This window comes from Chlamydotis macqueenii, chromosome 1, assembly GCF_036417535.1.
Source record: "Chlamydotis macqueenii isolate bChlMac1 chromosome 1, bChlMac1.mat, whole genome shotgun sequence".
NCBI classification, from domain to species: Eukaryota; Metazoa; Chordata; class Aves; order Otidiformes; family Otididae; genus Chlamydotis; species Chlamydotis macqueenii.
In genome coordinates, this window is record NC_141556.1 from 160,999,619 (window position 1) to 161,024,133 (window position 24,515).

At 41.8% G+C, this 24,515-nt stretch overlaps 1 protein-coding gene across 2 annotated transcripts in view; it reads right to left on the bottom strand.

Annotated features, from left to right (window-relative positions):
• Positions 1–495: 495 nt before the first annotated feature.
• Positions 496–24,515, bottom strand: part of GPC6 (glypican 6) — a 797,727-nt gene continuing 773,707 nt past the window's right edge. For both annotated transcript variants that reach the window (XM_086771443.1, XM_086771435.1), the window contains 3 exons: positions 10,245–10,381; positions 1,144–1,319; positions 496–698 (listed from right to left, as the gene is read on the bottom strand). In XM_086771443.1, the coding sequence (XP_086627569.1) occupies positions 496–698; positions 1,144–1,319; positions 10,245–10,381 (516 nt within the window). The remainder of the gene's footprint in view (positions 699–1,143; positions 1,320–10,244; positions 10,382–24,515) is intronic.

Below are 24,515 nucleotides of genomic sequence, written 5' to 3' on the forward strand. Positions count from 1 at the left end.
TCCTAAAGGAAACCTGGCTGTCAGTGAATAACGGTTGCATTATTTCGTTCCTTTCTTGTCTTTTTATTTTGTTTTGTTGATATTCTGTTGAGATGCAGCAGCCTTGAGTCAGGCCTGATTCAGAAAGAAAACTGTTTTCTTGGTTTCTCCCCCCCTTCTCTTTTCTCATTAGGGAAAAACACACACTGTAAGATCCTTTTACTTTTGCAGCATAAAAGGAAATGAAGCTCAGAAAGTGTTTTGTAATAAAGGTTTGAGAAAGAATTCTCTCAGGAGTGGACATCATCTTCAGAGATATCTGAAAAAAGGAAGCAGTTCAGTCTGGCACCTGGTACTCTTTGGGAAAACAAAAAAGGGAAGCAGGTTGCAGTACTGCTCTCTTCTCATAGAAAACTGCAAGTGTTTGTGGCATGGTCCGTTGTCCAAGAGTATAAGAAAAGAAGCAAGTTGGCTGTTTCTGTAGCTAAAACACAGTTTCTCTGACCAGATCCAGGATTATCTCCACTGTCTCTGCAGTACGAGAGTGATGAAGACGACAAGCAACGTCTGCAATGATGGGCCAGGTTGCGTGGCTGAAGCGTCCACCTCCCTCCTGTTGGAGTCAACTGGTGGTGCTTCGGTGGTGACGAAATCAAACTCGGTGGGACAGATGTCATCGGTACAGCCGCTTCCACTGCCCGAGCCACTGGTTTCGTCACCTGGCACAAGGGAGTGAGGGAGACAATGTGAGGGTCACTTGTTACAGCGCTTGTCCCTTTTCTCCATTCCCGTTCCACCCAGCACCCTGGTGGGGATGAACACTTTGGGAATGGAAAAGTGTTGGTGGTGCTAACTTTCATTCAGTAAAACATCCAAATGAAAGCCACTGTGATTTAATTAGGTTCTTAAATGCCCTTCTGAAAAAGGAGTAGACTGCTGGCATTATGGAAATCCGTCAGTGTCTTGTTGCATTTGACGTGAAGATAAGAAAGAGAAGCAATAGAAACAAATATGCAACCGGAATTTCATGGGACAGAAAAAGACTGATTTTTATGTTGTCAGCAGCACAGAGCACAAAGACCAGGGAAAGCCATTCCAATGGAACCGATTTATAAATGTGTTCCAAAAAATATACTTATTTAATGACAGTTAATGGTTTCTTACTTGTATCCTGGAAGTTGACATCATTTCCATTATACGCATTCTTCAGTTTGTTAGTCATGACACGTAAGGCCATGATTTGTTGTCGAATGAAGGTGTCTGGCCTCGTGATGTCCACATCTACTTCTGGATTGTTGATCTGGTTGGTCAAGCCATCGTTCATAATCTCAGGCAAGTACCTGTGTAGCAGGATAAATGATAAGTTTAAAATGCAATAAGTTTCAGAAATAAAAGACTGTACAGTAAGTGCTGTGCTAAGCAATTTGACACTGATAAAGATTACACAGTCCTTAAACAGCTCCAGTGAAAGCATTTAAAAAATACAGTTTTTAATTTTACAGACTCTAAAGGCTCTTTTTTAGTAGCTCAGCTGCATGGAGAGCAGAAAGGATTTATGCTCTCCAAGCTCCTAACTCTCCACACGTACACTGGCTCTGTGAGCTATGGAATATGTTCACCAGCCAAGAGTAAGTCACTGCATGTTCAGATCCTCTACTGAGGAATGTATTCTTCAATTTTTGTTTCTTTCTGCTTAAAAACTATGAACTCCTTTGTTATGTGTAGCATATTTGCTTTTATGAGATAGTTTAAAAGGCTATCTTGAGGCATTATGGCTCTCCTTGTTTAAAGGAAGCACTTAATTAATTTTCTTCTCCAGTTCTTCCTTGCATCCCTTTTTTGACCATTGTGAACAACGTCTCCAGCCCGTCTGACATCCAGGCTCATAAACGACATTGTGAGTTTACCAGACTCCAGTATTCTCTTTGATTTGGTCCTTATTCCTTACAAACAGGCTATACTTGCATCTCCCATGTGCTTTGTGCATAACATGTTTAAGGTATGGCATTTCCTGTCCCTCCACATATCTGATTTTTTTTTTCAGGCTCTTAGCTTATAATTTCTTGATTACTGCAACATTCCCTTCTTTGACCTTGGCAAATGCAGTCTTAGGCTACTCACAGGCAGCAAGTGTGCTTTTGCAGGTACCTCTTCCCTACAAAAGTCAGTCCATGCCTCCAATCATCCTATGGTAAAAGTCTTCATCGTCTTTTGTTAAATATGCACACTTTGTCCCCTGCTGTTCTTTGTCCTCAGGAAACTCTCCTTATAGGCATCTGCGAAGCCATCTTTTTGCCTGCTTCAAATCTCCGTTAAAAATTATCTGTGCATTTTACAGCTGCTAGGCTGATAAAGGGCTGACATTATTTCTCCATGCTGGCATGGTATCCTCAGAAAATAGTGTATCACTGCTTCCCCGTTCTCTCTCATATGTCTTTATTTACCTACTATCTTGGTCTCATATTTAAACTGCAAGGGATTCGGGGCAGATCTAGCCTTTGTTCATGTTCTTTATCACAATATGATCTATTTTGTAATTAGTTTGCACACCAGGCTGTCCTACTGATGTTTGTGGGACTCCTCGTGTGGGTATGTGCTCAGCCAGCAATAATAGCACAGTCTACGGTAAACTTTTATAATGTCTGGTACCAAATATAGTTTAAGAGTATTTTACTTCACTCTTACTTGTGCCAGCCCAATTCTCTATCAATATTCAAATTTGGTGCTGGTGCCAGTGTTATGTTCATATTGGTCTGTAAAATAAATCCATCCCTTAAAAATAAATGCGAAAGTAAGGAAGAAAAAAGGACTTTCTCTGCTGAAGTCTTGGATAAGGGAAAATAAGTTTTGCATTGCTTCTGGAGGTTCACAAATGATGACTGCTTTACTGCACCAGAGAAGGCTTTAGTCTCATCATAATAGGTACTCATTTTACAAGATGAGACTTATTTGTCATCAGTGGCCTTTGAGAGGTTACATGAGAATAATCCTGGGGGAGTGTGTACATATGAGAACAAAGCATGACTGCCAAAAATACCCAGCCTCAGTCTGCGTGTCCTCTTGTTTCACCAGTACCATAACAAGAAACAAAAACGCTGCAGGGATCCCATCCAGACTCCTGTGGTCCAGGCTTAACTACAGTGAGAACAGACCCCCCCTCCCCTAGTACGGAAGACTGCAGACCACGGTGTTATGAATCACCAAAGATAGAAATTGGAAATAATTCTGCAGATCTGCCTGGAGGCAGCAGGACAGAGACCTTGGCAGGCAAGGAAGCTCTGGGCTGCAAAGGAACAGCACCTCCATCTGTCACACGTCTCTACAAATGAAATGGCTGCTGTGGATAAATTACTCAGTCTAGAAGTAAATCAGCAATTTCAAGGTGCAGTTGATTAAAAGAAAAGTAAGAATGTAAGAATCGCCCTACTGGCTTAGAGAGGATGTCCATCTTGCCCAGGATCTTGTCCATGACAATGGCCATAGCTGTTAGCATCTAGAAGGGATTTGAAATTGCTGAGCATTCACATGGATTGTGCTCCTTGTTTATGAAGGGTTAGCTGCTCTTTATTGCAAGCCATCCATGAGAAGCTATGGCTAGCTCTGAGCAGCAGTTCACAGGCTTTCTTTGACTGATTTATGTTTGATTTAATCTTGTCTTATTGTCAATAATAAAATAAGAATGTACTGACTTCTTAGTGAGCTTTTATATGGAGAGAATATGAGTTAGTTTGGAGATTTAAAGCAGTTAGAGTGCTCTAGTGTGGGCTTTTTATTGAGGTTCATATTCTGCTCTGTGATCAGTGGGGATCTAATGTCCTCCTGAAGACCATCTAACTTAAAATGGGCCAGTCCACTCAGTTGTAGGAAGTGATTCAGTCAATCTGTCACATGCCCCCAAGTATCTGCCTCAGAATCTGGTGATCCCCAAACCATTCCTGGCATGGAGGGGTTAACGTCTCAGGAGAATGGTCCAGTGCACCTCACCTAAACGTGTAAGGGAGCCATACTGGATGTGGGTCACAAGAAATCCATTACCTTATGATCGCCTAAAGGTTAGGTGGATACTTAAATTCCCAGACGAATAAGCCTCTTGGCATTTAGGGCATGAGAGTAAAAGCACTGGAGAGGCTGAGGATTCATCTTCGGGTTTATACAGACACCAAAAATTGCATGTCAAAATGCAGAGTCCCACTCTCGCCAGATCTAGTCAACACAAGATCTAGCCAAAACTAGTCAGGAGCTTATTTGTCAGTGGAGCAGGGACAGCTGTTGAAGTCCCACGTGCCTTTGGCCAGATGATTAGTTCATTAGGTTTCATCTGCTGGGGTTTAGTTGCACAAACATAGACATCTGGTGCCATTTGAATGCTCTTAGTTATTCCTTCTCTTCTCATTACTAGCCCAGTGGCTTCCCCATAGGTCTGGCATCACGTCTACAAGCTTGAGGGGAAGATCTTGTACATCTGGGGCACCTAAAATTATATGTCTTTCTCTAGGCAGCTGAATTGAGTCCTGAGTGCCATTTTTTGCCACCACGGGACATGCTGCTTGGTGTCCTGCTGCCACTCCAGTATGGTTTGAATATCCCGTAGATCCAGTGTCTTGCCAGCTCCAAGAATGTGTCTTGACTATTCAGACCATCTTCCATATCAGTAGGTAAGCGTGTTTAGGCAGATGAAAATTGCCTCATTGACTACACTGACAGGATATTTGGGCTCTCTTCAGACACCTTAACATTGGTGATTTTTAAAATACTCTAGGAGTTCTTGCCCAGGCTCTGGCCCAGATGGGAGGTAGTGTCCTGTGTTATACTCATCTCAGATATGCCGGAGAGTCTCAAATGACCCTACTCTTGCGTGGGCAGCACAAATGACTTCTTATTGTCTTACCCATAGACATCGATATTTAAATGCGTGAATTTAGGTGTCTGAATGTGAAGCTGAATTCTGCCCTCATTGCCGAACAAGTTCACCTGCTTCCTCGGAGTGGAGTAAAAAAAGGCAGAAAAGCCTATATTGAATGTAAGTATCTTTGAATTGTTTTCCTCTCTTTAAAGGACTGGTACAGATATAGGAACACGCAGCCCAAGGTGTTTTGTGAGTGACAGCTTCTGAGAGGCAGCCCAGCACATGTTCTGACAAATGTGTTTTGATGTGTGTGGGCTAGGGTTAAGTCACACCGAATGGGAAGCCATGTCTTGGGACCACTTTTTGACAGAAGATTTGTTGCCGGCTGGGCAAAGTTGTTGAACACAGCTGCTTTTGCTGCAGTTCTGTTAAGTGGAGACACCCCTGTGAATTTTAAGCTTTGCTGCTGCTTCTGCTCTCGTTAATGATCTCTTTGTATGCCTGACCATTACAAGAACTATACGCCCATTATAAATGAAAAGAAGTGCCAACCTGAATCACTCTCTGTTCTTTGCATCCTCTGAGCAAAAATAAAAAATCAACTTTCTTAGCCCTCTGAGTATAGAGAAACTGAACAACGCTGTTTGCTTTCTGCTGTTTGCTCCTTGCTCAGCTATGTCAGGATTTTAGTGTAATTTACATTGTTTTCTAAAATATTAATGCCTTCTGTTCTTCTTAGCCTTTCTACAGTTCTTGCTTGTCTCAGCAGACACAACAAAGATGTCTTTTGGTACATCATAGCCAAGCACCACAAAGCCTATTTAAAACCACGTTTTTTTTTTTTTTTTTTTTTTTTTTAAAGTATCCAGTTAATGTTCCAGGGTGTCTGCTTTGTTTTTCAAGTCTGAAAAGGACTGATGAATCTTTCAGGTCATTTATAAAAAGGCTATATCTATGAAATAAAAAACAACAAAAAAGGAGGAATCTTTCGGTTTTTAAAAGATATCTGCCTTAAAGGGCAGCGTTCTCCGTATTTTGCTGCCGTAGCAGCAGCTGCTTACAGTATAACTGGAGCATCCTACCTAGGCAGTACTGGAGTTTTTCCAGGTGCACGGAATTGTAGGCAATGGAGTACAAAGTACAGTCTAGGCTTACTCAGGCTGTGCTGAGGGTAGGTAGTCACATCTTGTGCAGAAAGATAAGTGCAGTGGAAAATTGGCTTGTTTGGCTAACTAGATCTCCATGTCTGATTCTCTTTGCTCAGGAGGTAATCCCCAAAGCATATGGGGATTACCCCATAGCTTGGGTTTTTTTTTTTTTTTGCTCTATCTTGGAGAAATGCTTGAGGAGACAGAAGGAGAGGGAGAAAATGGCTCATCTGCCAGTTTATTGGAAGGAAGAAGCTGAAAAAATAGACCAGAGCCATCAATTAAGAATAGGCAGTTTTTGCATTTATTGAGAAATGGTTTATTCACACTTTCACTGGTGGTGCTAAATAGTTATCTTCGCCCACCTCCAGGTGAAGGACATTCAACTCATTCTCATTGCAAGCCTTGTTGGTCTGCAATGAACCACCTTCCCAGGGCAAGCACTCATCTGATGAGTCTTTCTTCCCTGAATTTTACTAGGAATTAAAGGCTCTCTGCTGGGGAAGCAGGCACTCATCTCCCTATGGCAAGACAAGAAAATTTCAAGCCAGCTGCGACTCTATCCTCTGTTCGTTTTGGTTGAATACCTTGTAGTTTTGAGTTAGATGTTGAAAATTACAGTGTTTATTTTTCCTTTTATTCCTTACCTTTCTCTAATTTTTTTCCCCTGTTCATAATTACTGTCTCATATGTAATTCTATTTCTTTTTTATTGTACTCAGAGGAGTGATAGGTTCCTCATGGAAAGGAATGCAGGTCTCATCTCTTCCATAGATCACAGCCTTCCAGAGCTAAGACGTGTTAGTAGGTCTACAGTCCTAGTGAACATGAGCACCAGGATGACAGTGCATGAACATAGTGAATATGAGTTGGTTGAAATGAGTTGGCTGAGTTGACTGGAGCAATACTAGGTTCTTCTGACCACCAGAGTGGCTGCAGATTTGGCTACGGTTCTCATTTCAGTAGAAGTCAAGGGCTAATACCTTGGATTTGGTTTAACTCCTAAAGCCTGAATTCCATCAGTCTTGGGAGAATTACTTAATTTCTGGAGAACAGTGAAAAAGTTATCAGCTGTTGCTACAAATTTGTCTGCAGATAGGGAAGGAGCTAAACTTTTGAAGTTTGGTCTTAATGATGTTTTTTAGATCCTAAAAATCTTTAAAAAATCTATCTCTGTCCATCTGGCAGATGACATTGATTCTTTAAGCACAAAATTATGTGCAAGTTCTTTTGTGAATACCGATATGATGAGGAAGTCCTGTTGGGGAACTCTCTAAAGGGCACTTTCTCTGAAGTAGCTATTATTATTATTATTTTTAATATGGATTAAAAAAAAAAAGAGATTCATCCACCTAATAAATGTTTTCCCATTTCCACAGCACTTGGTTTCTACCTGATGTGACCTGATTAAAACCATTCTTCATACAGGATCAGCAACGAGTCAAGTGCACCCTTCCAGAACACCAAATGGATGACTCTGTTACCCCATGAGTATTCGCGAATTGGTGACCTTCATTTGGCGACCTAGTGTCACTGTAAATTAATCATGGTAGCAAAGCGATATCTGGGGAGTGTAATAACCACAAGTGACCTTGGTGTAATACCTCTCTCAGGAGAAAGCCTAGCTTTCATTTTCTGTGATCTCAGATTTGTAACTCTTTTCCTCTGTAAAAGCAGCACCGAAAGGTGATGTGTAAAATGAAACATGAGGCGTAATGTTTGTCTGGCAGTTAAAAGTTTTTAAGTCTTTATATCACCACAGGATCTGATCAAAACCCAGCAACAATCTCCTTTCCCAACAGTAGCCAACACCATGATGTCTTCTTATTTGTAGGATTAATGTCTAGGAAAGCAGGAGGTGGCTAAATTTCTTTTTTTTTTTCTGCCATGAGCTGTTGTCATAGTCTCGAATTCAAAATGCAACTCCTCATATAGCACAGGGGTTCTTATGACGAGTGACACAGTGAACACAAATAGATACATGTATATTGACCAGATTTTGGCACCTTTGCCTTGTGAACTAGCATTTATATCAGATACTAATCAGTATGATTAAGGAAATATTTATGTTTTTTCTTTATGCTGCAGTAAATGTCCTTGTTCACCAGCCAAGAGGTCATCTTGCATCTAAAGCTAGTTATTTTCAATATCTTCAATATTATTTCATAGACAGGCCGTGGCATTCTATGACATCTCTCTCATTTATTACCATTTTCTTCCCCTGAAGCATTTATTGAATTAAGTCTATGACTATACATTTCCTTTGTGAATGGATATGAAATAGAAACTGGATGGAGGAGCAGTGGCTGGGCCTGCTGAGATCGTATTTTCAGGTGATTCTTTAAAGTTGTGATTTCACATCCAGTGAAATGTCTGTGTCAAATTAATCAAGGACATTACCAGCAGAGGATAGCTTTTCTCAATGGCTCCAGAACATTAATCTCACAAGGCATCATGAAAATAACCAGGCTTCTCATAAGATAAATACTGCAAAAGGAGAGGGAAAAACAATGTGCATAAAACGCAACTCCATAACTCCCAACAGATATAGAATTTGTGCCAGATCCTTCAGTGCAGGAGCAGAAGGCAGCTGAAAAGTATTGCCCAGACGTGGTACAAACCCTAGCATTGGTGGTGGAAACTGGGAAGGGTATTAGCAGGTTTGTTTGACTGCTCTTTTGTAGAAAGAGGAGCATAGATCTCTTATTAATGCTGCATCCTAATGTGATGCATGGCATCCAGCTGGGAGGCCTGTAAACTCCTTTTAACTGCTGCAGCATATCGACCTGGGGTCACATCTTCCAAAGTCCATCAACAAGAAGAGATATTATAGAGGAAAAGAAAACCACATTTTTATTTCTCTCTTCATGCTGTTCCCTTGTGATGAGTCCTGTAATAGCCAGATGCTCCTCCTAGCTGCCTTTCTCAGAGTCCCAGGGGCTTTCTCTGGATCTGGGACTTAAGGACTGAGTGGTGACCCATGCTTTTGGACAGATTTGTTCATGTGCATCTCAAAGAGGGTTCAGTGGGCTAGCAGCATCCCCAACAGCCCTCTGCTCTCATCTGTAAAATTAATTCTTTTGAGCATTATGTAGTAAGGCTAGGAGAAAGGGCGTGCATTCAGCTCATAATCTACCCCTGTAAAGTGTGTGCCTTATAAAAATGGTTAGATGATGGGGTGGGTGTAATCTATCTATGTATCTGTCTGTCCATCCATGCAAAATGACATTTAACAGATTTGTAAGTTGTCTTACATTCACTGAGTTTTTATATTTTATAGGCTTGTCTCACTTTTTTTTTTTTTATTGTGAGGGGTTTTTTTTTTTTTTTTCTTTTTTTTTTTTTTTGTTATCAGCTGATTTTTTAATTCTGGCTTCATTTGTATCATCAGGTAAAAGGAAAATAGAGATTCCCATCCCTGAGTGCCAGAACATATCACTGCTCTTCAGGTTCAGCACTCACCAGACACTCAACCTCTCCACTCCTGTCTCTGCAAAAGCACAGGCTTCTGCTGCAGACCTGAAACCTGACTGCCCCTGGTGCAGTCCTTGAGCCAATTCCTCTCTCTCTTTCTCAGCAGTGATAATCAGATCCTCTCCTCTGTCAGCTGATGAATCTACACGGGGACCTTTGGAGACACCTGCTCATCTGCCAGCTCCAGCCCTGCCACAGCCAGAGCCAAGCAAACTTCAAAATTAAAACTCTCAGAAAACTCATCACAAACAAGGGCAGATGACCACAGTATCTCTGATGAAGTAACATAAGGTCAAGCCTTCTACACAAGATAAGTAGGAGTGTTACGTTTATTCTCTGCTGGCTATTTTTCAGGGTTGTTTTTTTTTTTCTCCAGCAAATAGCCCTAAGCTTTTCCAGCCAATAGCAAAAAGAGCTGAAATTCCAATTTCTGTTTCATCCCAGTATGATATCCCGAGAGTGCAATTGCTTCACAAGCTGTCAGTCCCAACACAGGGATGCTAAATGGAGCTAAAGAGCTCTTTTAAATCTCGGTATAAATTATCCTTCTGGAGCTGAACCAATGAACATTTTCTGTGTTCACAAGCTGACATGCTGTGCACATTTACCCTAACTCACACTCTGGCTTTAATGGCACCTTGATAGTAAGTAATCTCGGCTACAAGCACGGACAATTATTTGTTCTCCCCATTTCCATTTCACTCTTATAAACAGGGTTGTGAAATGCCTCCGGTTTCATGATTGCTTCAGGCCGGATGGGGATTTGGACTGAGTGCAGTGGAGAGGGGCCCACCTCACCTCGCCTTGGTGTGGCCATTCCAGCAGTCCTCCTCAACTGATGGACCGGCTGTCACTCGCTCGTCCTTGCAGATGGTGTAGGGTAATGTTGACCAGAACTTTTTAGAGAGCTTTAGTTTTTCTTTAATGTCTGTTACCTGATTAAGAGACAACCAAAGGGAAAAAAGGTTAAAAACACCAGCCATGCCAACTATCCTGTTAAATAATAGGTTGCTGAATTCCATAATGGTGATGATGGCGAAGGTTAAAAGGGCTGAAGGTACTAGAACCTAAATTCCTGTATTTACAAGCAAGGCATTCAGCATTTGGGTTCAGAGAGTACAAATAAGCAAAGTCACCTTTTTTTCCACAGGCAAGACATTAATAAGAAGTGTGTTACATCTTGCTCTAATCTCCATTCGTCTAAGGTTTTCTAAATATACATCTTTCTGAGAATTAATATGCCTCACAGTCTGCTGAATGTAAATTATGTTAAACAGTGTACATCAGACAAAATGTCTCACCCACCAACTTGGTCATGCCTTAGATAAACATTATATTTAGAGCTACATGTGCAGGTTTCGAAAAAAAAACTCTGCAGTGCTGAGCTGATGTTGGACTGATTTAAGATACACAGGCTGAATACATTGCAGTACATTTGGATCTCAGTAAAAGCAAGACGTTTGTGTATATACATACATGCAGAGACTATATCCATCTTTGCTCTTAGGTGTGGATAAATATCTGTAGCTGGATACAGACTTCACGTTCAAGAAATGTTGGGACAGTATTGAAACAGTTTCTTTATGTTATAAACTCCTTGAACAATAATTTATTTTGGCATGATTCAGGCAGCAAGCAGGAACAAACTGAATTTCCAGCATCAACTTAATAAATAAATGGCTAAAATGTTATCAGTTCTTGTTTTGCGCTTGGTTTACTAGAGTGGAAAAATCTACAAGAATAGACAGAAAACACAACAAAGGACAGACTACAAAAGATGAACGGTGCCACTGTTGTTCTTATGGAAACAGACGCATTTCACATTAAGTTGTAATAGGATTTAGGGGAGCTTGTTGAATAGCTTTCAAAGGAAATCGCTGAGCTTTATTCTTTAAAAAACCAAGAAATAAAAGCTCTCCATTCTTCCATTCAGTTCTGAGATTGGCTTTCAGGTTGTTGAGGTACAATATTGTACTTGGCTATTTATCTCTTTTATCTTTTGTTCTGAAGACATGATAGCTCTCTGAGCAAATGGTCCACGCTGCTTTGCTGTGCTTAAACTCTGTGGAATGTCACTTTATAAGCCAGGAGATAGAAACAGCCAAGGATGTTATTTCAGAAGCACCGTCTGCATTTTTGTCCCTAAGAAATAAGTAGGGCAGTATTTGGCTACATGAGTTGTTGACAGTGTTTCTTGCCATGATAGACACCTTATAAATCTCCTCCACACCCCTGGCCAAGCCCTAGCTGCTTTGTTTTCATATGAGATACTAGCAGCATTTGCAAGCCTTTAAAGTCTCAATAGGGGAGCCCTGTCAAGCCAAAAATTAAATTCCAGTTTACAGACCGTGGGCAAACCTTCCACAGAAGTAGGGATGGTCTCAGGATGCTTGCCCTTTCTGATGTCTTTGGTCCATGGGACGAGGGTCTTTGGACAGACAGCAGCCTCTCCTCTTCCCCTTCTGCCCACGGACCCCCGGGTCCGTACTGGTACAGGTAACCAGCACAAGTGACTCAGTTAAACAGCCCAGTGTTCACGGAGAGAGGTGTGTGAATTCCTGTTAGGTCACTGTGCAGTAATTAGATAGAGAAATCCCATAGGAAATGTAGGTGGGGGATGTTATAGGGAGGAGGGTCCATTCATGTTATTGGGGAACACGAGAGTCAACGGGACAGATTTTCTCCTTTATTGCTTGTGCCTGCGTAATTATTTACACAAGCAATCTGATTGATACTGGTGATGAGTAATTCGTTTTCAGAGCAGTAACTTCATTGCAATCTGGAAGTTATTTTAAGCTATTCAAAACTCAGATGTTTAGAGTTATATTCAGGTTCCTACCATAATCAAATTACAGCTGGTTCTCAAGGACTGCAGACTTCTGTTTTGAACCACAAGTGAGTCAACACCCCTTGTGAGGGCTGTAATTTGGAGTACAAACCTTGTGTTTTCATAGAAGTCCACAAAAGAATGGAGAGAAGTTCTCACAGCTCACACAGGCTCTCCAGATACTCCCTGAAAATCAAAACGAGGACTCCCATGCCCCAGTCACTTCTGAAGATATTAAATGATGTTTTTATACTCTATATATGTATTGCATCTAGACAACAAATAATTAATTTCCTAACAATAAAGTTTTGGGTTTTTTTTTTGCATTCCAGAAGTGTACCTGGTAAAGTAAGATGCTCTTGCTTTACCCAGGATTGTTGATAAATGACAGCTAATTAAATCTCACAGACATCCCCCTGAGGTGTCATTCCCATTTTTAGAACCTGGTGGGGAGGGAGACATTTACATAACTCACGAAAAGCAGCAACAGCAAAAACGAATACAGCTTAGGGACAGGTTACCATTTGCAGCCCTCTCTAGACGCCTCCGGTTCAGGTGCATTTTAACACTTTTTATCTCTCTCAGATATTTCCTTTCATAGCTATCCTTCCCTCCCCATTGCATTATTTAACCTTTAAACAACTTGGGGACTCAGCCTATGAAGTCTTGGTCTTTTCTGCTGTGCGACAGGACCTCTGTTAACCCTCTCAGCTTTTGGCAGTGGAGGTTACACATCTACCTAAAGAGTTCCTTGAACCTGACCCTGAAACTGGTCTTCTGGAAGTGCAGTGTGGTTTCTGACAGCCTCGAAAGAGGAATTAGGAATACCAAGTGATTCACCTCCTCTTTCAGGGAGCAGCCTGATGGCCACATTCACTTCTGCATGATGGATGTTCAGGCAGGCAACGACTTTGGAGTGCTTTTAATGTAACTTTAAATGCAGAATAGAATTAGGTGATGTAATGCCTGCCGTGACATGTAAAACTTTTGCCTGTGGGTTTCATTTGCTTCAGTTCTGGGATCTCCTCAAGCAGGACCACAGAAAGTCTCTTATTAGTCCTCATGGTTGTGCATGTTCCCCCATACATCATTTTGATCACTGCCAGCATTTAAAAAAAAGTGTAACAGATGTGCAGTCCCTTGAAAACGAGATAAAAGCCACTAAGAATTCAGTTAAAATCACTTGCTTGTGATTTACAAAGTCAGACTACTGTATCCCTCTAATGACCTGTGGCCTTGTAAATGATTCCTTGGTATTTCCTATTCTTTGAATTAAGGATTAACTTTCAAGCTCAATTAGACTTCTGTGGAAATATTTAAACACGAGACATATGCAATTTTGATATTTTACATATTTCCTTTCCACTTTCTCTAGCAGAGATTTATTTGGATTAAGTCAGTCAGATCTCTTTGGCTGTAGTGAGCCTGACTTTCTCTAGCTGTCTTCCTGACGTAGCCCTGATATTATACTGAACTACTTTTTTTCAGCTGCTTTGAAGGCACTGAATTTGTTTTGAATTGCAATACTTTCTCTCTCATAAGAAAAAGGATATAGCAAAAGCCATGCAAAAAGTTACATTTTTAATTTATTGAGGGATATATAGAAATGAATATTAAAATAACCTGGCCTTCATCTGTAATTGCTAACAGAAGAAAGACATTACTGTGTAAGTGAGAAAAGTTAAATATTTGCATCATAAAGATGCAAAGAGAAATTAATATTCAGAGTTATGGAAATGGTATAGTTACATGCCCTGCATTGAGAAAGACAGTTCATTTCTTATTTCTGCCACTGACTTCTTGTGTGACGGAGGCAGTCACTTATGTCATGCAGTTCCTCAGCAGAACTTGGAACAGCTCAGTTCCAGTCCTACCAGCGTAGGCTCGGTTATAAAGCAGGTAAATAAAGCTGACCAAAGTTTCTATCATCTTCTATACTCACCTTGCAATCCAAAGTAATGAAGTGAGCCAAAATGCAAGCCCATTAGTTCAGCAGGAATTAGAGCTTAGCATTCCTTGTTTTAATGCAGGACATCTGGATAAATCAAAAGACTCACTAGGATAATCCAAAAAAGCATTGAAAATTCCATGCAAAACTAAAAGTGAGATGACTACCTTTTATAAGGTATGAAAGATCCCAAAAAGATGCTTGTGAAGTGGGCAACCAATTGCCCATGGAATCCACTTTGGTTTAATTTCTGATGGAAATGCACTTTTTTGGCAGAGGGATAATGTGTGCTTAGAAGCAATGGGGCAATGCTTAGAAGCAAAAAATAATTTTTAAAAAGTAAACTCCCCTTTTTCCTCCTCCTCCTCTGTCAAGTCCTCCCCTGGTAAGTCCATCTTATAGTCCTTCTAGATTTATCTTCCCCACCAATATAATCGCTACTTTCGCAAATAGAGAAATATCAGAAGATGCTAAAATAGTGTTCAAAGATGGAATGCATCCAAAACTGACCCAGATTGAATGCAATAAATGAAACAAAATAATACAGAGTCTTACTTATGTTAAGAAGAAATGGTTTTCATTAATCTTCTTTTCTTCTTCCTGATGTTTTTGCATAACATTTTTTTTCCTTGTTTATTCTGCATTTTAGGAAGTTTTTCCTTTTGAAATGCAAGCTGAATATTCAGCTTGCCTTTCTGTCGATACCTTCTCCCTGAGGATGCTCAGAAACACCTCAATGTAAAGTCCCATTGAGACCTAAGATGGAAAAAATGTACAAATGTTTCTGGCTGCTCACTGGACCAGGGTGCCATTCTGGATGTGGGTTGGTACATGGCAGCGTAGCCACTTGGAAGATGTTTTAAGTGGATGCTTGTGATGAGGTGCAGAAATTTCAGGGACTTCAGGCTGGGTAAGTACAGTGTATTCCATCGCTGAGCTGCACTTACAGAATAGCTACAGACCGTGAGTAGCAAGAGGACTGGGGTTTTGTCTTAGAGAACAGACATGAAAGTAGCCATCACAAGCCACGCTGCTGTCTGTGTAGTTTCTTTAGTCATGTACTCCTTTGCCCTTTAATTCACAAGCAACATTTAACTAATGCCACTTCTTCATGCTACATTATTTCCAGGTGAAAAGACAGACAGTTTTCTGCTGCCTACTGCTTGCTTTCCCCTAGACGTGCCTAACATATCCAGCCACCCACCCAACACCCTTGCAGTCTTTATTAAAAATGATGTAGGCCTTGTGTAATGACGGGCAGCTTGATAACAGATTTATGGACATGGTGCTTGACCACCTGAGCCGCGCGTGGGATTGTGAAGAGCATGCCCTTCATCACGGGCACGGCCAGGTACAAACAGATCATCACCATCTGATTTGTGTTTTGCCGTACCAGCGGAAAACTGCGCCAGGCTTTCATACATCCATCACTATTTATGTCCATTAAGGATTTAATCTGAAAGCATTCTAGGACTAATGGCCAACAGTTTGTTTAAAAGGGCTAGGCCAGCACGTGTTATATACTGCTTCTAGCTGGTTGCTGTGTTTATGTCTGTGCTACCTGTGGGTGTCACATTCAGCGCAAGAATCCCATGTCAAAAGCAGGTAGTACGGGACAGCTGGGTATTTTAATCGACACACAGTTTTCCTTGTGAACTGGGCTTAATGAAAAGCAGTTAACTCGGACCCCTAAGCTTTAGGGGCTACCCCTCAAGAAAGATGTGTCTCCCATATGTCCTTTCGCACATCTGACAGCATCTTATAGGTGTCTCAGAGGCACTAGGCATTTCTGTATAAGCAACTGAAACAGGGTCCCTCTATCTCACCCAGATGTTTGAATTTAGCTAAAGAGGATCTCTTTCTCTCAAAGGCTTTTTTTTTTTTTTTTGTTTTAAGGCACTTTCATTTCTCCACTGATTAGAAATAGGGCACGTAGGTGCAAATTTTTGGTTAAAGCACTCATTAGGTGCCCAGAATATCAATGCACATTAGGTACCTCAGTGAGGATGCCCTGCTTTGATTCGGAGCAAGCGCCGCAGAACTTTATTTGCTCCATATGGAGAACATTTTTTTCATACATTATGCATTCCCGCACTTTCTCTCAAAATAAATTTAAACTCCAAGCCGCTGCCGGACTGCTGCACACTTGACCGTGCCTTATTTTTCAGCCTTTTTTTACAAAGCGAAGTGTGCAGGGGCCGGATTCGGCGGGGTTCGAGCGTCGCTTGGCCAGCTGCCGGGGAGCACCCCGGATGTGGGGGCTCCTCGAGATGGCGGTGTTGCCCAGGCGGTGCTGAGCTGCTGCCAGCCCCATGATGCGCACCCGCCGTGGTTCCCAGAGAACAAGACCGTAGATTGTTCCACTGAATATAAAGCTGACAAGCCTGTTATTTTAAACGGGAAAGTGACAGGCTGTTATTTTAATGAGGTCTGCTGGTGCCAAGGTTAACCAAAGCTTTATTTCCCCTACAAAATGTTAAGGCTGCGCTTCTAAAAAAGGAGGGGCTCTGAAATTTTACAGTTATTGATACTTTCTCAGCACAGATAAGTGCTAAGAATTTCACCCGACCCTTTTTGAGCAACAAATGCTTTTGTTTTTCCACCTCTCTTTTTTCTTTTTTTCCTAAATTTGACTTTGCGACTTTAAATGGTCCACAGCTCTGCCCATAACCGCCTGCTCGTGATTCATGTTTCTGCACAGAAAAGCAGATGACAGCTCTTCTAATCGAGAACTAACACCGAATCCCAGTTATAAAGCACAAATGGGCGCTTGGGTAATTTGTGAACAAATGAGCTAGGCGACTTTCCAAAGCAAGACTTTTCTCACCAGAGTATTTTAAAATGAAATGAAAGGATTTTTTTTTTTTTTTCTGTCATTGTCTCTAAGGGCTATCCACATCTTTGACAAGTGAAAAGTTAAGGCCTTTAATAACAGTAAGTAAAGAACGACTATTGGCCCTACTGAATTCCCTGACTAACAGATATATATAACTTTGGAGAGTTAGAGTGTATTCAGCTCCCATACTAACTCTCCTACACTTATGTATCTCCATTTGCAGTATGGTCCACAGCAACGTGGTGTTAACCTTTAACTCACTTAAGTTTCTAGTGCCATTTGAGATGCCTGCAGAGAGCTGGGCAAATCTCCTATAGGTATTATGTGACCTCCCAGTGTACTGTCTTGGATGACCTACTTGCATTTTGTTTCATCCAGCTTTGATCTGAAACGGGCGTTGTAAAGCAAGCCAGGTTGCCTATTGCATGTGTTTTAAGGAAAATAGTTTACAGGTCTGCATGAGTGCTGACATGCGCTTGCAGAAGTCTCCTTGACATCTGTGGCCTGGCAATGTTTGTGCCACAACGTCGCACATTGGCTGGCTCCAGGGACAAGTGCCATTGCTGATCTAAGGGGCTGGACTCTCACTGCTTGGAGCTGTTCAAAAACAATACGAGCAAAACGAGCGTGTTCCTTATGAGACTGCCATATTTTTGTCTTAACCTTCACCTGTAGGTCCTACCTCCAGCACTCTCCAAAGCTCTGCAGAGAGCTTAGCACTGCCTTACATCATCAAATGGAGACTTTTTAAAATAAAAGTATTGACATTATTGCTTACAGGCAGGTAGATCCTGACACCAAACTCTTCCCACATTCAACATTCCTTTTGGCTGGGGAGAGAGGAAAGGGAGAAGTCTGTCAAATAGTGGAGCAGCTTGGGCTAAACTTCTGCTCCTTTCCGTAAATGTGTCCATTTACCCTCGTCCTTGCTCTTGGCTTGATTTGCACAACCAATACACCTCCTGAAGTAGGTTTGTCAGGCCAAGTTCACTGCACTTGGCTCCCCAGTAAACAAAAACATTGCTTTTGGAAAGTGGAAGTTACTGGAAATGTCAGTGCCCTGAAATCTGTAGGAACTTGAAGCAGCTTTCCCCTTTCATGTAATACCTGGGAACAGCACTAAAAACTGGCCTATAAATCTGATTCAAGCAAATCCAAAGCACTTGGAGGAATCAGCTTTTTATTGCAGATAAGTATAGAAGTAGCACCAGAAATATGCTGGAATCTTAAAGATAAAATGCCAGAGGCTTTTCTGTGGCAAGGCTTAGCTGTTAAGCACTGATTCTCTGTGAACAGTCCTTCATCTCTCCAAGCAAAATTGTTAATAGCTCATGTAAACAATTACTGATAGGGTATTTCAAGCTTCTACAGACTTTCATTTGTCCTGGAAATGTTCATCGGGTACCAGCAGTGAAGTGGCTGTTTCTTCTCTTAAAACTCAAGGGTTTACAGGGAACCACACGTGTTATAATAGACAAGTAGTTCAAGCCTCCCAACAGCTGTGAGAAGCGTATGATTTCTAAGGGCAGTGAGAGCTGGGATACATCCTTTCATAACAGAACCAGAAGGATAATTGTACTTCATACTTGAAGTAGCCTTACATTTAACTTCATTTTTTCTAGTGGTTACTTCTTGACATAGCTCCATTGCCTTCCAAGCTGAAGAAGCTCTCAGTGGGCTCTCAATGCCTTGAAAGAACTCAAAATTCAGCAATAAGATGATGGCTACCTTGGCAGCAACTTCTGGACTTCTGACCTTCCTCTCCCTCAACCATGAGTGGCATATCCAGCTGTTTACCCAGAGTAGAGCGAGCCGCAGAGAAAAGGCTGTGCTAAGGTGGCCAAAAATGCACAAAGCAAAGAAATAAGTAAAACCTGAGTGTGCAAATGAGAGTTTTGATGAAGGATCCACCTTAAGATTACTGTACACTGTCATAAAATATCTGAGACGTCTTCTATACAATGTAAAAACCAGTACAGTTTCGTGGCCTGGTAACCATCACAATATTCAAACCCTCTCATATTGGCGGGAACGTCAGGCCCCACAGGCTCAGCCCAAGTGAGGGCGGTTGCGACGAGTAAGAAATTAGAGCTGACAAAATGCATTTCTCTGCATCATAACCTGTAGTGGTGTTTTACCAGAACGCCTCAAACTTGCAACCATGGCATGCAAACTCCCGCTTCCTTTGATACTACATTTTCATTTCATCCAGAATCAATGTTTGTTAGGTTTCCTTCCCCTCGGGGTTCTGATTGCCAATCATTCAGTTTAACTGAAACTAGAGCTTGATTTCAATGGCCTGGATGTTTGCATTCTGCATTTTTTTAATCCTGATGCACAAATCTCAATTATCATATCCAGTTGAGAGAGAATTAAAAGTCAGCGTACAGGCTTTGTGGCCTTGCATGTGGTGATGTGGAGTTCCGTATTTATTTATTGCTAAATTTTCTTTACAGACTCTCTGAGGAAGATGCACCATTTCATTTTCAGAGTGGCTTCAGAGGGGAGAGAGGATACAACAAATTGGTGTTATAACACATGCAAATATAATTTGTTAAAATCTGTCCTGGTTTTGGCTAGGATGGAGTTAACCTTCACCTGAGCTGGGAGAACAGGAGCTGGTGGCCCCTGTGGCTGGGGCACCAGCTGGGATAGTTTACTAATTAGCCAACATTGGGGATAGTTTACCCAAATTAGCCCGAGGGCTATTCCATACCCTGTGACATCATGCTCAGTATGTAAGTGAGGAGGGTAGTAAGAGGAGCCTCCTGCTACTTGGGAGGAAACTGGGCATTGGGATTTGCTGTGAGCTATTGTACTGTATTTGTTTTCCCTCTCTGTTTTGTTTTCTTCTGTTATCTCTCTTAAATTTTTTTTTTTTGTTTCATCTTTTGATTACCAATTCTCCCTTCCGTCCCACTGGAGGGCAGGGGGAAATGAGTGAGAGAGAGACTGCGTAGCTTGGTCCTGAGCAGGGCTAAACTACAACAACATCTAAGCCCAAAATAAAAATCACAAAAGATTTAGAATGAAAACAATAATATTGTTAGAGGCACAAAGGCTTATCAAAGGATGTTTCTAGTGAGGCAAGTAGGCTCAGCAGTAAAAGCACTTATCAGGAAAACAATCTGAGTCAGAGAGAGCCTTGTACTGTAAATCTACTGTGTCAATATACTAATGACTTTCATTACCTTCCTACTGAGGAGAGGGTGGGTTATCCTCCGCTGATGTGGAGTTGCACTCTCTTGTCCTTTCATGATAGGGTTAAGTGCTCCAATTACTGGACCCTAACAGAACAACCGCACAGCTTCCTCAGGGCTGCCGGAGACTCAGACAGATGTTGGCGGGAGACACAGAGGCTGTGTATGGGTCCAGCTACTGCTAATGCTTAAGGATCACTCCAGAAGAGGGGAAAAAAAAAATTAAGTCCAGTTTGAAGTACAGGAAAGTAATGAGGCGTTCTCATAAGATTTTATCCTAAAGCAGTGAAAATCCGATGAGACTAATTGATTTCCTATTTTCTGCCATGGCCAGGTGGAAAGTAATGAGTTGAGATATTCCTGCAAGATTAGTGTTCAATCTAATCCCGAATTAGGAAATGGACCCCTTCTAGTTTTTGATTCACTTTGAAGCTAAAAGTGCTAGGACATGCTTCTGTCTGGAGCCTGAGCCCCGTGACTGGGTGAGCAGCACGAATTCAAGGTGCACTGCTCACCTCTGCCATAAACTTGATGTGCTCTGCAAGACCCGTTTGTGGAATCTAATCTGGACAATCTAAAGAGCAAACACTGAGAGAGAAATTTTGTATGGGTAAGAATGAGCAGAGTAGCAAGCACTTGAGGCATACTGTGTGAATCTGAATGAGAAAGTGTCTGTCTGAAAGAGTTTTCATTCCAAATAGGAAAAAAAAGAGCAGAAAGGAATATCCCTATTTTATATATATATATATATATATATGAAACATAATTGTATGTGAAGAAAATTACTTGAAATCAAACACGGAGTCACTGGATAAACAAAGCATTACTCCTACATCTCTAGCATCTTCTTCATAATGAAAAGTCTGTTTTCCCTCTGTGGGTATTGCTTTGGGTAAAAAGCCTCCCCACTGCTCCAGGAATATGTCTACCTAACAGTCATGACAATATAGTATAGTTCAAGCTGTATTTAAATCAAGCAGGTAAATACAGCATGCAACTAGACTTGGTGTTACTGCTGGAGGATTTATTGTGGCTCTTGGGCCAGGTTTGTAGGTTGCCATCCATCTCCCTGCCACCGCAAGTGTGCTGCTGGCATCTGGACACTCTTTCGTTGCTGCATTGCTGAGGGGCATATGCTGCTTTCTAGGCTCTGCCAAGTGAATGGGCCTGAGTCAGGCAGCTGCGTGTGTGAAGCTAATTTTGCCTCCCAAGAACGAAAGGCGAGCACCAACCCAGGGCCGGATGGGAAGGCAAACAAGAGAGAGCTGGGAAGAGCTGGAGGAGGTGAAGGTGTGGCTGCTGCTTCTGACGGCCTGGGAAAGGAGAGGCAGCTCTGGCTACTGCCCCGCATGTGCTGGGCAGTGACACGAGGCCAAGCCTGCCTTCTACTACAGGCACAGGAGGCAACAGGCACTGACCATCTTGCTGTGCCTGCCCCTTCCTCTTACTTTTAGTGCTAACGCAAGAGGCCCCTGCGTCACAGAGGCTATAGAGGGAGTGCAGGCACACGATCCCAGCCGGCTGCGTGGCTCTCTGGTGTCAAGGATGCTGTCACTAGGTTACGCGGGGCCCTAATGGGACCTCGGAAGAAGGTGATCTGCATCTTCTGGTGAGGGCAGAGTGGGTGGGGAAAGCAAAGCTACAGGACCTGAAGCAATTGTGCTGCAATGGGTACCTAGGGAGTCACTTCCCAAAGAACAGTAAAATATTCTTGTCTCATTCTTCCCTCAAAGCCTGGGCCATCCCTTGCCTGCTGTCTGTGAGCACAAACAGGTAAAGCTGAGTGTTGCCTGCTGCAGAGCTGCCTACAGTTGGCAGGCAGCATCCTGTCAGCTGCCCCTCTTGATGGAGGCGTGTAGCTGGACAGAAGATCGATGCTTGCTCCTCGCGCTTCGGCAGCTTAAAAGCAGCCTAGCCTCTGTGCCAGCACCCCCAGGACTGAGGCTGCTGCACACTCGTTATTTATTTGTCTCTTTTTCAAAGTGCTTTCCCCGCCTTAGCCCACTGCTGCATTTCAGGAAGGATTCATACAAGGCCACGCCAGGCATTCGGTGATCACAGGCTGTGTTCCCACGGTCGTGAGCCTATCATGAAAATAATGACATCAGAAAAGTAATAAGTGCTGCAGTTTGTTTTCCTCCAAAATCCAGAAGCTTTAGAATTCATGTTTTGGGGGATTTAGTAATAGTCACAAAGGCTGGAAAATTTGATTTATTTTACCATAATAGTGAAGACTGCAGATATTAAGAAAAGCAGTTTCGCATGACAGGGGGTGAAAATCTAGAAAATTTGCAGTTTACAAAAACTAAATCCAAACTTATTTACAAGGTAGAAGAAACTCAAAATGGAAAAAATACAACCTCAAAAAGGGTAGAGTCACAAATGAGATAAAGATAATAATAGAAACATTAATATTTTCTGTCTATTTTAGCTATAAAAACAGTGATATTTTCCAGTCAGGAACTCTTCACCAGACAGAAGAGATTACCCTCACTGAGTCAAAGCTACCGCTGACACTGAATGCATAAAATGTAGGCCACTGCCTGAAGTATATTTTCAGGAGCATCCCATAAGGATGCTGAGCTTCACAAATGCTTTCATTTCTTATCCTCTTAATTGGAGTATTTCAAGAATGCCATTTGGAAAGCCTGGAATTTGGTGACACGGAGTAGAAAAGGACCAGCAAGGTACTGACACAGGGTACCAGAGTCCTAGCTAACCCTCCCACCCCCACCCATAGGAGTTGATATGGATATGTGATGAAAGACCAAAACCTGCCGTCTCTGAATTACCTGTGAGAGAAAAGGCACAACATTGACAGAAAATAAATGTGATTTTCAGCATGGGAGTTGGAAAATTCCCCTTCTGACATCTTTTCCTCCAAAGGTCTCAGAGCAGTTTGAGAAGCTAAACTATAAGGAAAAATTATGAAGACTCACCTGAAATATAAACTCAGTTAATTGTTTTAGCATGAAATTGTTAAGCAGCAGTGATTATGCTGTAATTTATAACTCATTTTTTAGTCACTGCAAATTTACTTCAGTACTTCCCTGAAAATTCCCTGACAGTAATTTATGCAGGCCAAAGTCATATTCTGTCAAGCGTGTCTCTGGCTATCATACTTCATCTGTCCATCAAAGCCAATAACTGTAGATGCAGGGAATTTCAGGAAAAAAAAAGTAAAAGAAAAAAAAGAAGTAGAGGAACAGAAATCTTTTACAATGAGTGAGATAATGCTTGACATTAAAAAAAAAAGGATGAGAATGGGTTTCAGAAACACTGTGCTGCTGCTATCCACTGCTCTTAAATCTTTGCATACAAGAACAGAAGGTTCCTAGAGGGGACCTGACGTTTGCGGAGGAAAGGGAGCAAATGTACTGTTGTTCTCAACTATACAAATGCTCAGAGAGGGGTAGCTTGAAAAAAATTAAAAGCCCTGTAGAAAGAACAGACCAGCACCATTTTTTCTTTATTTAATTCCTATGTACAATAGAAGAAAGAACATGAAGCAAATACAATGTTCAAGGGAAAAAAAAAAGGAAAATTATACTTATTAGCATGCCTTTTTATTCTGCGCTGTTAACATCTTGCTGTTGTGTAAAAAGATTGCCACAAGGAAGAACAAGAAGCAGGAGAAGCATAGAATCCTAATTGAGATTTCCATCCTAAGCAAACACCGTGATGATTGCTCATTCATCTGGCATTCCTCCTCTCCCTTAGTCAGCACTCTGAATGGCGATGTCCTCCTGTGATATTTCTGATTAATGGCCTGACCTACTGGTCACTTGCCAGCAGAACTAACAGTTGTTGACTACTCAGCCCTAAATATCAAGCAAGTAGTTACATTCTCTCTAGTTCATATTCTCAGTCACAAAAGGGCACATACAAGGAGGAACAGTCATGCAGCGTTGGTCATATGAATTCAGCAGCTATGGGATAGGGTGATGAGGTTCAACATTTTTGTCACAGCAGTAATAATTTGCCATTAAGTACAATGAAAAATCCATTACTTCTCATTTAATTGGCTCTCTTCTTTTTTTTTTTTCTCCTATTTCATCTCTCTCTCTCCTTTACTTTCTCCTTTATGCAGAACAGAATCTCCCTCTTCAGCTCTCTCAGAGCTCATGGCTGGGATACGCTGAGGTTGTGATCTGGCTTGCTAACCACCTCCCAGGGTTATGGTAGCTCCAACTTTTGTCTGTAAACACTTGCAGGGGAGCTTGACCCACTGGGTGAGACAGGATAGCCTCCCATGCTC